Genomic DNA, 14,287 nt, shown 5'->3' with positions numbered 1-14,287 from the left:
TTACACAGAGAGTGGTTTATGTGGAATGAACGTTCAGAGGAAATGGTGGATGTGGGGACAGTTATAATGTGTAAAAGGCATTTAGATAATTTCATGAAAATGAAATGTTTGGAAGGATATGGGCCAAGCGCAGGCAGGTGGGACTACTTTAGTGTGGGATTATGGTCAGTGTGGACTAGTTGAACTGAAGGTTCCGCTCCTGTGCTGTATGACTCTACAACTGATTATAGCTGGGGAGAGGGTGGTATAGATGTTGAAGATGGGGAGGGGGGTGAGGGGGCAGGAGTAAACACTCAGTGGAAACAGACCCCAGACAGAGAGAAAAGCAATTGGACAGACAAACGAAAGGAGAAAGGTCAGCCTGGGAGAATGAACAGCGGCTGATGGGGACCATTGATGGGGACTGACAATGGATTGTTTTGGTAGCAGCCCATGTATGACAAGGCCTGGTGTGTGGGGGTTGGGGGAAGGAGGTGGAAGAAGGTGCTGAGGCCCTAAAATTATTCACCTTAATATTGAGTCCAGAAGGTCACTGGGTCCCCAAAAAGTGGGGTGTGGAAATGGCAGGCAACTGGATGCTGAGAATCATTTTTGTGGGCAGAACATTTCTGTTCTGCAAAGTAATCACCCAGTCTGTGTTTTGTTTTCCCAATACAGAGTTAGAAGTGGACTGTGCACAGTTGGTGGATTATGAGCAGCCCTGAGCCTGTGTGAGGTGGTGCTGATGGAGAGAGAGGGCTCAAGATTGTGCATATGGCAACACATGACACTGAGTGTGAATGGCAGATTTCATTCTCTAAATCAAGTTGCCATATTATTACCAGACCATGGGCTGCTTTCTCTTTAGAGAGAGACAGAGACAACTGCTGGTGGTTTAACCTGAGGGCCACCACACCTCAGTGAGGGGAGAGTTGAGAAGGAGGGTGCTTCATGGTCACCTGAGCCAATGTGGGGATTGAACCCACACTGTTGGAATCACACTGCTTTGCAAACCAACTGTCCAGCTAACTGAACCAAACCCCAGATTCCCTAAAGTGTATGATTGAATCAGATCAGCTTTTCCAATTTTCAACAATGGTCACATGCAGCCATTAGGTTAGCTTTTTTTTATAAATACCAGATTTTCTAAAAAATGCACCTGCTGCTGTGGTGGGATTTGAACCCATGGCCCCAGGATTGGGTGTCTGGATTAGTCACTCAGTGACAGTAACAGTAACAGTACACCACCACTTCCTGTTGTAGCCCATGGGCGAATACAGGGCTAGGATAGGTCCCACGTAGCTGTGATGCCTCACACAGTCAGATGGACACTGGGGAAATGTACTTGCATTGATGGAACTATTCCCGATGAAGGTTGGATCCAAGAGGGACACATTAGTCTGTAGCAACTTCCTGTTCAAGGAGATGATCTTAATGTCAGTATAACTTTGGGTCATTTGGAGATTGAACTAAATATTCTGAGTGTGTCAATGTCTTTCAATACTGACATCAGAAGCGCCTAAAAAATATCAGCACATCATAGTACATTAAATATTGAAAAAAATTAAATTTGAAACCAAAAGCTAAAATACTACAGATGCTGGACATTTTAAATAAACATCAAAATGCTGCAAACACTCAGCAGGGCAGACAATACCGATGGAGAGAAACAGGGTTAATGTTTTAGTTCCATGTCCTTTCAGCAGAAAATCAAATCACAAAACATTCACTGAATCTGTTCCACTCTCATTGTGCACCTTCTACAGGCTGAAGAATGTGTGAACGGTTTCTTACCATGTACCTGCAACCGAGTCTCTTTCTGGATCAGATACTGAGAATCAGGTTCTGATCTGTATTCCACCAGACACAGGTAAGTGTGATTGTCCCTCACACTCAGCTGCTTTATCCTGGTTGAAGCGTTTCCCTCCTCTGGGTTCCCGATGAGCTCGTACCGATTTCCACCGTGTCCAGTTGGCCAAGTTCCCTGTGATTGGGCTGTAAATGTAACGATGTGTTGGTAGGGCTCCTTCCTCATCCAGGTAACAGTGGTCAGGGGAGGGTAGGATCTGGTCTCGAAGATACAGGGTAAAGTAACTGAATCTCCCTCTGTTCCACTCACCACTGAGACATATCCTTGAGCATCAAAGGAAAGGACAAACATCAGAATGGATGAGGTCAGTGTGCAGAAGGTCTTATTTCAATATGTTACATTCCTTTCAACTTCACAATAACATGAACAATTAAAGACTCCACTCATATCTCTAACAGGTCTGTCCTCGACATTCCCCAAGAAAAGTCACCCTGATCAAAATGTCTCTGACTGGGGGGGAGCACTCCTGTCTGTTGATTGTTGTACGGTGCCGTTGCCGTAGCTTCTGCTTGGTCTCACCAATGTAGCATGCCTCGGGGCATCCTTGCCTGCAGCGAATGGGATAGACAACGTTGGCTGAGTTGCATGAGTACCTGCCACATACAGCAATCTGGGACATTCAACCTTGGACTTTCAGGTGACCATCCTCCAAGGTGGACTTCGGGTCTGGCAGCAACGAAAAGTGGCAGAGCAGAGGCTCTTGGCCAATTTCGGTACCCATGGGGATGGCCTCATCTGGGATCTTGGGTTCATGTCACACTACAGGTGACCCCATCACGCTACACACACACACACATTCCTACGGACACACGCGCACACACACTCCTACGGATACAAACATACACACACTCCTACACACACACACATACACACACTCCTACACACACACACTCCTACACACACACACACACTCCTATGGATGCACACACTGATGCTGACCCTCACTCATACGCTCACACATACTCTGCCACACTCACATATGCACCCTCTCACAGACTTTATACTTACACTCACACAAAGGCACACACTCCTCACAGACATTCACAACCACCCCCTCTCCCTCTTCCCCACCCCCGCCCCACACACATACGCACATGCACACATGCACATATATGTTTGTGGGGGTGAATTTGTACTTGCAGAGTAACAATTTACTTTGCTCAAAAATCCATGTAAGATTCTATAAATTCATTTTTTTAGATTAGAATCAGTCCAAACATTGTGGCACAGACAGTATCACCCAGGGGAGCTCACACCTTCAATACATTATCTGGGCTGACAGACATTATCTGGGCTGACAGACACCAATTGTTAAAGTTCACTTGAGAATGGAACTTGTAAAAAAAAGTTTTGTGATTTACGGATAAAAGAATTGAAGCCAACATGGTCATTCTAACAGATGAGAGACTTAACAAACAATACAAGCTGTTTTCAATATGTAATTTCAGTTACATCACACTATAAACCTTTGCTATAAATTCTGTGTCTTACAATCTTATACTTCACAACCACCTGATGAAGGAGCAGCGCTCCAAAAGCTAGTGCTTCCAAATAAACCTGTTGGACTATAACCTGGCGTTGTGTGATTTTTAACTTTGTACACCCCAGTCCAACACCAGCATCTCCAAACCTTGGTTACAAGATATTTACATGATGTGGAGGTGCCAGTGTTGCACTGAGGTGGACAAAGTCAGAAGTCACACTGCACCAGGACTTCACCTGATGCAGGAGCAGTGCTCTGAACCTTGTTATTTCAAATAAACCTGTTGGACTATATTCTGGTGCTGTGTGACTGCTAAAGGTACTCACAGATCGGATCCATTGAACCCTCCTGAATTCATTCATGCAGAACCCTCCACCCATTGCTCAAAGTTAATTTTCTTTAAACAAGGTCAAGGATTTTACAGCCTTCCCCCTCACTCTGTCCAGCAAACACATTCAAAGTATTGACCACACTCTGTGTGAAGGAGAACCCCCTGGTGTCATTCCTAATGTAACCATTCACCAGCTCCAAGCTGTGACCTTTGAAATGAGCACAGGTTAATTTAAACTCAGAGTCCAGATTAAACTTTTCTACATTAAGTAAGATATTTGGGTGAAGGAGGAGGGGGATAATCATCCATGTGGCTCTTTGCTTCATGAATTTAAAAGAGGAGCTGAGAGATTAAATGTTTCCTCATCTCAATTTACATTGAAAATCCGTTATTTTGCAATTGTTCCCCTGTTTGACTTTTGTTCACAAGAGCAAATATCCTCTCAGAATCTGTCTTGTCAAACTCCTCAGCATCTTGAGTGGGGTCACTCTGCCTGAAGCGTTAACTCTGATTTCTCTCCACAGGTGCTGCCAGACCTGCTGAGCTTTTCTGATAATTTCCATTTTTGTTTCTGATTTGCAGCATCTGCAGCTTTGTTTTTGGTTTTTCCTCAGGATGTTCTTTGTTTCATCAATTTCTCCTTTTGTTTTATTCCATCATGGGTATCGCTGGCCCTGATGATGTGCATGTATTGTCCATCCTGATTGCCCAGGTGAAGCTGCTGTTACGAGATGGCGGTGAATCCTTCTGCTAATTAAACCAAACACCCAGAAAAGCTCACCTCGGATCGCCATCTGTTAAAGTATGAGGAATAGTGAACTCCCAAAATTCACTTTTATATTAAAAATCAATTTATTCTTTAACTCTCAAAGTAAACATTAAACAACAACTCTTTCCAACTTTAAGCCTCCTTTCCCTAAACTGCTTGCTATCTGTCTCCAACTCTATAACAATCTACTGTTCCAATAACCATCCGGATTAAAGTTACATCAGCTTCATTACAAAACCACACAGTGGCTGTTATTATTGATGTGTTTCTTCTTTCAGCTCAAGATCTCCCTGAGTTGTCTTCTGTCTTTCACTGCAAAGATGTTTCATATGAGAAAGGTACCTTTGGTACAGAATGTTTTGAATGGCAGTTTCTCAATGCAGTTACTTTATGTCTAACTTTCAAAATGTCTGCTTTTTTTATACCCCAAACATCAGGTGGTTTCATTGTTCTGAAGTTGGCAAAAACAATAAATTCAAACTTGATTGGGTTTTAGTTTCCTGGGGCATAATTTAAACTGATTGGTTAGATTCAAATTATAGTCAAAGCAACTGAGGTATCTAGTTTACAGCTAAATGTTACATATTTTCAATTTTCCAGTACACTCTGAGACTGCTCGTTAGTCACATGACAGGTGCCTGCATGTTCTCAGTGTAGAACAGCTTTCACTCTCGCTTAAAGGTACAGTACGCATATTCAACTTCATAACAACCCCCCGAAGAAAAAAATGAACCATCATTATGAAAAGATGTCTCCATTTTTTGCCTAATTCTTAACTCGATGACAATGAAATACATAGGATATTAATTTAAGTTCATATTAATTTCCGCACACATATGAATAACATTGTTATCTGTTCAACCTTATTTAACATTTATCCGTTAAATTTGTGATAATGTTGTACGGCCAGTACCAAACTTAATAATTCCTTTTCGATGGTAGAATATTTTTCTCTGGTGGGTATTGGGTTTCTTTGAAAAGTAACCAACTGGCTATTCAATTCCATCATCATCTTCCTGCAGCAGTACAGCCTCAAGTCCAATATCATGAGCATCGATTGCAACTTTGATTGCAACATTTGGTGCAGCTAAAACTGGTGCCGCGGTTATTACAACTCTTACATTGTCAAGTGCCTCCTGGCATTGTTCCATCCACCGAAATGTTGTGGTCTTCTTCAGGAAATCCGTGTGTGAAGTCACTTCCCTGCTGACATTTGGAACAAACTCCCAGTAGAATCCACTTAGTCCCCAAAATCAAAGCACTTCTTTCTTTGAGGTTGTTCGTGGAAATTCCTCGATGGTCTTTGTCTTTGCATTCCTGAGGGTCAACATTTCATGACCGATGTTATGTCCCAATAATGTCTCCTCTGCCTTCGCAAATTGTGTTTTCTTTAATTTTATTACCATTTTGCTTCTATTAATCGTTCAAAGAGCTGTGTGCCAACTGTACCATGTGATCTTTCCATGACTTACTAAAGATCACTGCATCATCCAGATATACTGCACAGTTTGTTAACACAGCCACACCTCTGTTCACGAGCCTTTTAAATGTGGCTGATGTGTTCTTTATTCAAAAGGACAGCACTTTGAATTGACATAACCCATTTGGGATGACAAACGCAGAAATTTATTTCACTTTCTCTGATAAAAGGATGACAATACCCAAACAGTAAGTCCAACTTTGAGATGTAAGGAGCTTGTCCAAGTTTCTCTATAAAATCCTCCAATTTTAGTATTGATCTGAGTTTGATTTTGTAACGGCCTTAACCTTACAATGGCCCACGCAAAATTGTTGAATCCCGTTAGATTTGGCAACTAACACGATCATCGAACTCCACTTGCTTTGACTCAGTTCGATGATAGCTTCATTGTGCATTGCATCCACTTCCTTCTGGACCTGTGTGGCGTTGAAAGGATTAAGCCTGTAGGTGTGTTGTTTTATTGGAACAGCATTCCCTACTTCTACCTCATGCACAATAGGATCAGGCCTCTCCATCTATTCCTGCATATGTCCTTGTGCTGCTGCAACAATCCTTTCAACTGGTTCTTTGTTCCAGGGACAGATTGTTCACTAACCTATCCCACTCCTCAAGGACGTCTTCATTGTTTAATGTATTTTAAAGCAATTAAACTGCACAACATGAAATTTGATTCCTCACTCTGTGGGGCAGTAACTAACACAGTTCCTCCAGTTCCCCCTCTCTATTATAATAATGTTTCAACATATTCACATGACATACCCAATACAGTTTTTTCCTGTCCAGCGTCTTTCCCAGATAGTTTACCTGACTCAACTTTTTTCTCAATTTGTCAGGGACCACAGAAACTGACTTTGAAAGGATATTTGATAGGTCATTGGTAACAATACTAACATGTCATCCCCATGGGAAAATGTCTGAATTTCGGAGTTTTTATCAGCCACCTGCTTCAATCTACACTGCACCCTCTTTCAGTGCTGTTTAGCTAACTCACCGGCCTGATTTAATCTCTCTCTCACGTCTGATACATAATCCAAGTGTGTGACCTCCGACTTTAGTCCTGTCAATTTCTCTTTAATTAATTTCAAAGTACCTCTCACTTCATGTCCGGATATTAACTCAAAGGGAGTGAACTGAGTAGATTCATTTGAGCCATCTCTAATGGCAAACAATATGATTGGGATACCTTCATCCCAATCATTCAGGTAATCCTGACAGCACACTCTTAACATGGTCATCAGGATCTGATGCCACCTTTCCAAAGCTCCCTGAGTTTCAGGATGATATGCACTTGGTTTAATGTGCTGTATGCCTAATCTATCCATGACTTCTTTCAACAGCTGAGCAATAAAATTAGACAATGATCTGACTGAATCTCTCTGGGTAGCTCATACCAAGTGAAGAAAGCTACTAACTCCTCTACCACCCATTTTGTCTTAATGCTCCGTAATGGAATTGCATCTGGAAATCTGGGAGACACACCCATTATGGTTAGCAAGTACTGGTTCCCAATTAGACAGATCCAGTCTAAGATTTGGAAAGATTTGGATACAAAAGATCCTAGCAGATTTAAACACTTGCCGAATAGTGTCCGAGATTTTTAACGAAAATGTAGGTGAGAGAATTGATATATTTTCGGTTATTTGTGCTTGGTTAAATTAAAAGTGAGAGAAATGGCTCTTGAAATTGCTGGAGATGTTCTGTGGTTTGAAAATGGTTCCAAATTTGTGAAAAAAGTTTAGAAAGACAGCAGAAGGCCATACTTTTAGAATTAGCATTGAGGTTAGAACATAAAACATAGAACAATACAACACAGAACAGGCCCTTCGGCCCTCAATGTTATGCCGACCTGTGAACTATTCTCAGTTCATCCCCCTGCACTATCCCATCATCATCCATGTGCTTATCAAAGGATTGTTTAAATCTCCCTTAGAATTGGATCTAGCCAGGGACATGGGAAAGCTGAAATTGTAAGGGAGTTAGTCAAACAGTTTGGTGTGTCAGAGAAACAGACAAGTGCAGGAGAGTTAGAAAAATTTAGTTTACAACTGAGGAAAATGGAGTTACAAGATAAAGAAAAGGAAAGATCTCCTGGGTCGACTTCCGTCTTTCACTGCAAAGATGTTTCATATGAAGAAGGTCCCTTTGATTGAGAGTGTTTTGTACGGCAGTCTCTCAATGGCAGTTACTCTCTGTCTAACTTTCAACATATCTGCTTTTTTTCTTATACCCCAAACATCAGATTGTCTGATTAGTTTGAGGTTGGCAAAAACAATAAATTCAAACTCGATTGGGTTTTAGTATTTAGATTAGATTTTTTTTTAGATTTAGATTACATTACAGTGTGGAAACAGGCCCTTCGGCCTAACAAGTCCACACCGACCCGCCGAAGCGAAACCCACCCATACCCCTACATTTACCCCTTACCTAACACTATGGGCAATTTAGCATGGCCAATTCACCTGACCCTGCACATCTTTTGGACTGTGGGAGGAAACCGGAGCACCCGGAGGAAACCCACGCAGACACGGGGAGAACGTGCAAACTCCACACAGTCAGTCGCCTGAGGCGGGAATTGAACCCGGGTCTCAGGCGCTGTGAGGCAGTAGTGCTAACCACTGTGCCACCGTGCCGCCCACGGTGGCACGGTATTCTGGGGGATAATTTAATCTGATTGTTTAGATTCAAATCATGCTCAAAACAACTGAGGTATCTTGTTTGCAGTGAAATGCTACATATTTTCTATTTGGCCAATTAAACTGCTGGAAGCTGTCAGTGACTGAATTGAAATGAATTGAATTGAATTGAATTGAATTGAATTGAATTTATTGTCACATGTACCGAGGGCACGGCGAAAAGCTTTGTCTTGTGAGCAGTTCAGGCAGATCACAGAGTTAAGTAGCACAGATAGTAAATAATAGGTAAACAACGGAAAAAACAAAAAGACAGGTACAGGCAAATGTGCCTGTTGTTAACATCAAGGCTGTATTTAAGCGAGTGTAGCATCAAGGAACCTGAGCAAAACTGAATCCAGTGGGAAACCGAGGGGGGAATCCTCTGTGGGTTTCAGTCAGACCTGGCACAGAGAAAGCTGGTTGTTGTTCTTGGAGATCAGTCATCTCAGCTCCAGAACACATCTCTACAGGAGTTCCTCAGGTTAGTGTGTCCTTGGTCTAACCATCTTTAGCTGCATCATCAATGACCCTCCCTCCACCATAAGGTCAGAAGTGGGGATGGTTGTTCACTGATGAACATGGGATACAGGAGAACATCTCCACCTACAAGCTTCCCTCCAAGTCACTCACCATCCTGATTTGGGAATATTTCATCATTCCTTCAGTGTCACTGGGACAAAGCCTTGGAAATCCTTCACCAACCGTATCGTGAATGTCTCTGCAGCTGAGGGAATACAGCAGTTCAAGAAGGCAGCTCACCATTCCTTCTCCAGGGCTGGCCAATAAAGACTGACTGTGCATGGGACACCCACATCCCCTTGGACAATGAAAAGATAGTTCCAAGCCAGGATGGCCTGTATCTGATGTCATTTTACACTGAGGTCTTCAAGGTCCCTACTTTGGAAGGTGCTGGTGGAGGGAATGTTGCTGTCTTGCTGCAGTGCATTTTATAGTTATTTTTATTCCCACAATGATGTTAGGGTGGGATTTCCACGATTTTGACCCAGTAATAATTACAGAGCAGTGATATATTTTCCTGCACTGTTCCAGGCAAGTGGGAAGTATTTCATCACACTCCTGACTGGCCAATAGGCTTTGGAGTCAGGAGGTGTATTAATTCATAGGATTCTTAGCCTGTGACCTGCTCTTGCAGCCATAGTGTGACTGTGGGAGGTTTCAAAGATGGTGATGGAATAGTCTCTAAATCCCAGTCATGTCTAGCTGTCTCTATCTCTCTTTCTCTCTTTCTCTTTGTGCCTCTCTCTCTCTGTCCTTCTCACTGCCTCCTGCCTGAGACCAACTGGAAGAGCCCAGGAGAAGGAGCCAACCCAAGAGCTCCCGGACCTGGTGGAGCCTGTCCCCATTGAGCTGTCAGAACATTGTTCCTCACCTTTCACTTCCAGGTGTGTTCCTTCTCCAGATCCAAAGTTGTCGATATTGAGCTCCACACGACACCAATAGGAACCAGCATCCTCCTGGCTCAGTCCCTCCATCATTATTGAGGCATCTTTGTTGCTGAGGTTCCCCACGAATCTGAATCGATTCCCATCGTCCCGCTGTCTCACATTCTCACACAGCTCACCCTGGGAATGGTCTGGACCAGGATATGTGCATTTAAAGATTAAAGACCATGATTCCCTCTTGTACCATAAGATGGAGCCGGTGAGTGTGAGGTGAGTGTCAGGGTGGGTGAAGCTGCAGGGTAAGACAGCGGAGCCTCCTTCCTCAGCCCTCACTCCATCCGCGATTGTCATTGACCAACCATTAACAAAATCTGCTGTGAGGGGAGAGAGAGAGAGAGAGAGAGAGAATATAAGAACACAGCACAGACACCAAACAGTGAGGTAAAACACTGAATCTGTTATTTCTTGAACTGCTGTATTCCCTCAGCTGAACAGACTAGTGACAGTGTGGAATGAGCTCAGGGCTGGATACAACAGAGGGCTTCGGGTGGTTTGTAAACATCCTGATGTTAGACTGTGGGGGGTTGTTGCTGTTGGTTGAAGAGAGGGTTTGGTACCTGAGAGTTTTCTGAACTCTCCATTGTTCCAGGAGACCCAGAGTTATCTGAAGAGCAGGACTCAGGGACCTCCCTGCAGAACCTTTTCTATTTCCCATCACTTTCTACTCTATTACCCAGCCAGCCTTCCGCAACCTGGCTCATTCATCAGTCATAGCAGAGGGATGGGGGATGCAGTGGAAGCATTGTGGAGGGGGGAGGTGTGGTGGAGGCAATCCAAGTAAATCCAGAAGGCAGTGTGAATATCGTCAAGTGAGGGCATAAGGGAGTGTGGCATGGCTGGATGGCATTTACTTGTGAGTAAGGCAGACGAGCTGAGGGTGTAGATTAATGAGTGGGGATGAGATATTGTTGTTATCACAGAGACATGGTTGAGGGTGTGACAGGATTGACAGCACGATGTTCTGGGCTATCGCACTGTGAGATGAGACATGTAGGGGTAGGGGGAATGTCAAAGAGGAGGGGGTGTTGCAACATTGATGAAGGAGTTAATCACTGACATAAGATGGATGATATCTTAGAATGTTCCTCAAATGAGGTCACATGGTACAATGTAAAAACAAACCCCCATCACGACACTCTGTCTCTTACCATCAAGCAAATTTTGTATCCCACTGGCCTTCTCTCCCTGAATCCCATGCCGCCTAACTTCACTAATTAGTCCACCATGTGGAACTTTGACAACAGCTTTACACAAGTTCATGTAAACAATATCTCCCCCTCTGCCCTCACTTGTCTTTTGGTTACATTTTCAAAAAGCTCAGTCAAGTTTGTGACACATGATTTCCCCTGCACAAAGCCACTTTTATGTTTTTCCAGACCTCCTACACTTCCTCTTCAGTAAAGTGAATTCCTTCAAGACATTAATATTTATTTGCCTGAGTTCCCTTGCGTCAATTTCTTTCTCCACAGTAAAAACTGATGCAAAATATTTGTTGAGGCTATCTCCCCCTCTCCACTGGTTCTACACATAGATGACCTCATTGATCTTGAAGAGGCCCTATTTCCTCCCTGGATGCTCTCTGGCTTCTAATGACTTTGTAGAATATCTTTGGCTTATCCTCAACCTTATCTGCTGAGGTTATCTGATGTCCACTTTTTACCCTCCTGATATCCCTCATAAGAATGCCCCTACAGCCCTTATACTCTTCAAGAGATTCACTTGATCCCAGTTGTCTACACCTAATACATGACTCTTTTGTACCAAATCCAATGTGGCCTCACCTCTTGTATCTTTGTCCGCACATCTCCGACCCCTTCCCATCACACTTTGATTATCATTCACCTCTTCACTACCCTGCATTATCTGCTCTCTCTTTTTTTTTGATTGGTTGACAGGAAAACTAATAAAATATGGATAATTATGAGTGCTCAAATAGGATAGGCAAGAAGGTCCTTTCTTCATTCATACTGTGGTCAGTAAACTGGAAAGATAGATTTAAGGTCGGAGTTAGAGGTGGGAGGAGACTTAACAGATTCTTCCTCATGTAGAGGTTAATAAGAGTCTGGAACACACTGCCTGAAAGGGCGGTTGAGTTATAAACGCAGGTAACATTTGTATTTCAATGTTCATTTGCATTTCTATTTACCTCTTCAGTAGCCTGCACCTCTGTTCAGTCATTTCTATTTTTCCGAATCCTTGCAGTGTGAAAACAGGAGATTTGACCCAACAAATCCACATTGACCCTCTGAACAGCATCCCTTTTTGATTTTCAAAATTCCCTCCAACTGAGTCCCACTTCCCACCGCGATCTCCACCTCACTAATTCCATTAAAGCCCTCAATTAGTTGGTTAAGAAGGCTTTTAGATGGAGAGCAGCAAAATGGGAGAAGTCGAGTGAGATCATTGTTGACTGATACAGACATGATGACCCAAAATGGCCTCCTTCTACGCTGTAAATGTCTAAGATTCATGAATCTACAAGGAAAACATGAAGGAATAAATCATCACACTCGGAATAGTCAATTGTCACTGCTTTCATTTTTGATAAAACAAATGATTTCTCCCTGATGTAGAAACCGCAGTGAAGGAAAAGGCACATCGTGCTGAGCAGGAACAGTTTGGGAACTAAATACTAGACAGCAACAGACCATCAAGGAGGAGGCAATTCCATGATGAACAAAGTGGATTTGAAAGGTCAGTATTAGAAAGTACTTACTGTGACCCCGTACTGAGACTGACAGCAGGACTGCAGAAAGACAAACATAGAGAGACCTCATCGTTAATACTTCACCATTTCATCCTTCTCACTCGCTTACTCTTGTCCTTTTACAGAAAAATACAGAAGTTACTTGACTTCCTGCCAAATAAATGTGAGGCAATCATACACGATACGAACAACAAACGGGAAGTCTGTGTACGGTCAGTAGGAGCTGAGAGAATGACAAAGCTATTATAAAACTGAGGCGCCAACCACAGCAACCGTTGAGAAAAGGAGATGTTACATCAGCTTCCAACACAAGTCTCAAAATCAACAGCTTCAGCATCAGTTGGGGCAGGACAGTGTTAGAGACAGAATAAAGCTCTTTCAACACCGTCTCCATCAAACACTCCCAGGACAGCCACAGCTCGGGGTTGGATCCAGAGTAAAACTCCTTCTACTTTTTAAAATTGAAATTAACCAGAAGGAAAGCACCTTGACATTAAAACTATGACGCTTCATGTTAACAATTTCTGCCCTGGGAAATAGTCTCTGGCTATCAACTCTATCTATGCCTCTCATTATCTTATACACCTCAATTAGGTCCCCTATCTTCCTTCTTTTTTCCAATGAAAAAAGTCCAAGCTCAGTCAACCTCTCTTTGTAAGATAAGCCCTCCATTCCAGGCAGCACCCTGGTAAACCTACTCTGAACCCTCTCCAACGCATCCACATCTTTCCTATAATACGTAAAAGCAATGACTGCAGATGCTGGAAACCAGATTTTGGATTAGTGGTGCTGGAAGAGCACAGCAGTTCAGGCAACTTGTCCTACCTGCCTATCTTCTTTTCCACCTATCCACTCCACCCTCCTCTCTGACCTATCACCTTCATCCCCTCCCCCACTCACCTATTGTACTCTATGCTACTCTCTCCCCACCCCCACCCTCCTCTAGCTTATCTCTCCATGCTTCTGGCTGTCTGCCTTTATTCCTGATGAAGGGCTTTTGCCCGAAACGTCAATTTTGCTGCTCCTCGGATGCTGCCTGAATTGCTGTGTTCTTCCAGCACCACTAATCCAAAATCTTTCCTATAAATGGGGCAACCAGAACTGGACACAGTATTCCAAGTGCAGTCTAACCAAAGTTTTATAGAGCTGTAACAAGATCTCACGGCTCTTAAACTCAATCCTGTCTTTAATCCTGTACACAACTTTCAAGTTCAACCTTCCAAAATGCATCACTTCACATTTATCCAGGTTGAACTCCATTTGCCACCTCTCAGCCTATCTCTGCATCCTGTCAATGTCATGCTGCAGCCTACAACAGTCCTCTATACTGTCAACAACACCTCCAAACTTTGTGTCATCTGCAAACTTGCTAACCCATCCTTCAATCTCCTCATCCAAGTCATTGTTAAAAATTACAAAGAGTAGAGGCCCAAGAACAGAGCCCTGTGAAACACCGCTCACCTCCAGGCAGAATACTTTCCTTCCACTACCATTTGCTGTCTTCTGTCGACCAGCCAATTCTGTATCCAGACA

The 14,287-nt window shown here is 43.2% G+C and overlaps 1 protein-coding gene across 1 annotated transcript in view; it reads right to left on the bottom strand.

Annotated features, from left to right (window-relative positions):
* LOC122546083 (uncharacterized) overlaps positions 1-13,162 on the bottom strand; it is a 69,071-nt gene extending 55,909 nt beyond the window's left edge. Inside the window, exons 1-3 of the mRNA XM_087974844.1 lie at positions 12,764-13,162; positions 9,975-10,361; positions 1,774-2,112 (exon numbers count right to left, since the gene is read on the bottom strand). Of these exons, the coding sequence (XP_087830970.1) occupies positions 1,774-2,112; positions 9,975-10,361; positions 12,764-12,824 (787 nt within the window). The 5' untranslated portion in view covers positions 12,825-13,162. The remainder of the gene's footprint in view (positions 1-1,773; positions 2,113-9,974; positions 10,362-12,763) is intronic.
* Positions 13,163-14,287: the final 1,125 nt, after the last annotated feature.

Source organism: Chiloscyllium plagiosum, unplaced genomic scaffold, assembly GCF_037043375.1.
Source record: "Chiloscyllium plagiosum isolate Xiang-an unplaced genomic scaffold, Cpla_swu_hap1 HiC_scaffold_2, whole genome shotgun sequence".
Classification (NCBI taxonomy): Eukaryota; Metazoa; Chordata; class Chondrichthyes; order Orectolobiformes; family Hemiscylliidae; genus Chiloscyllium; species Chiloscyllium plagiosum.
The sequence above is the reverse complement of the archived record's forward strand: the minus strand, read 5'-3'. Positions and strand labels throughout refer to the sequence as shown.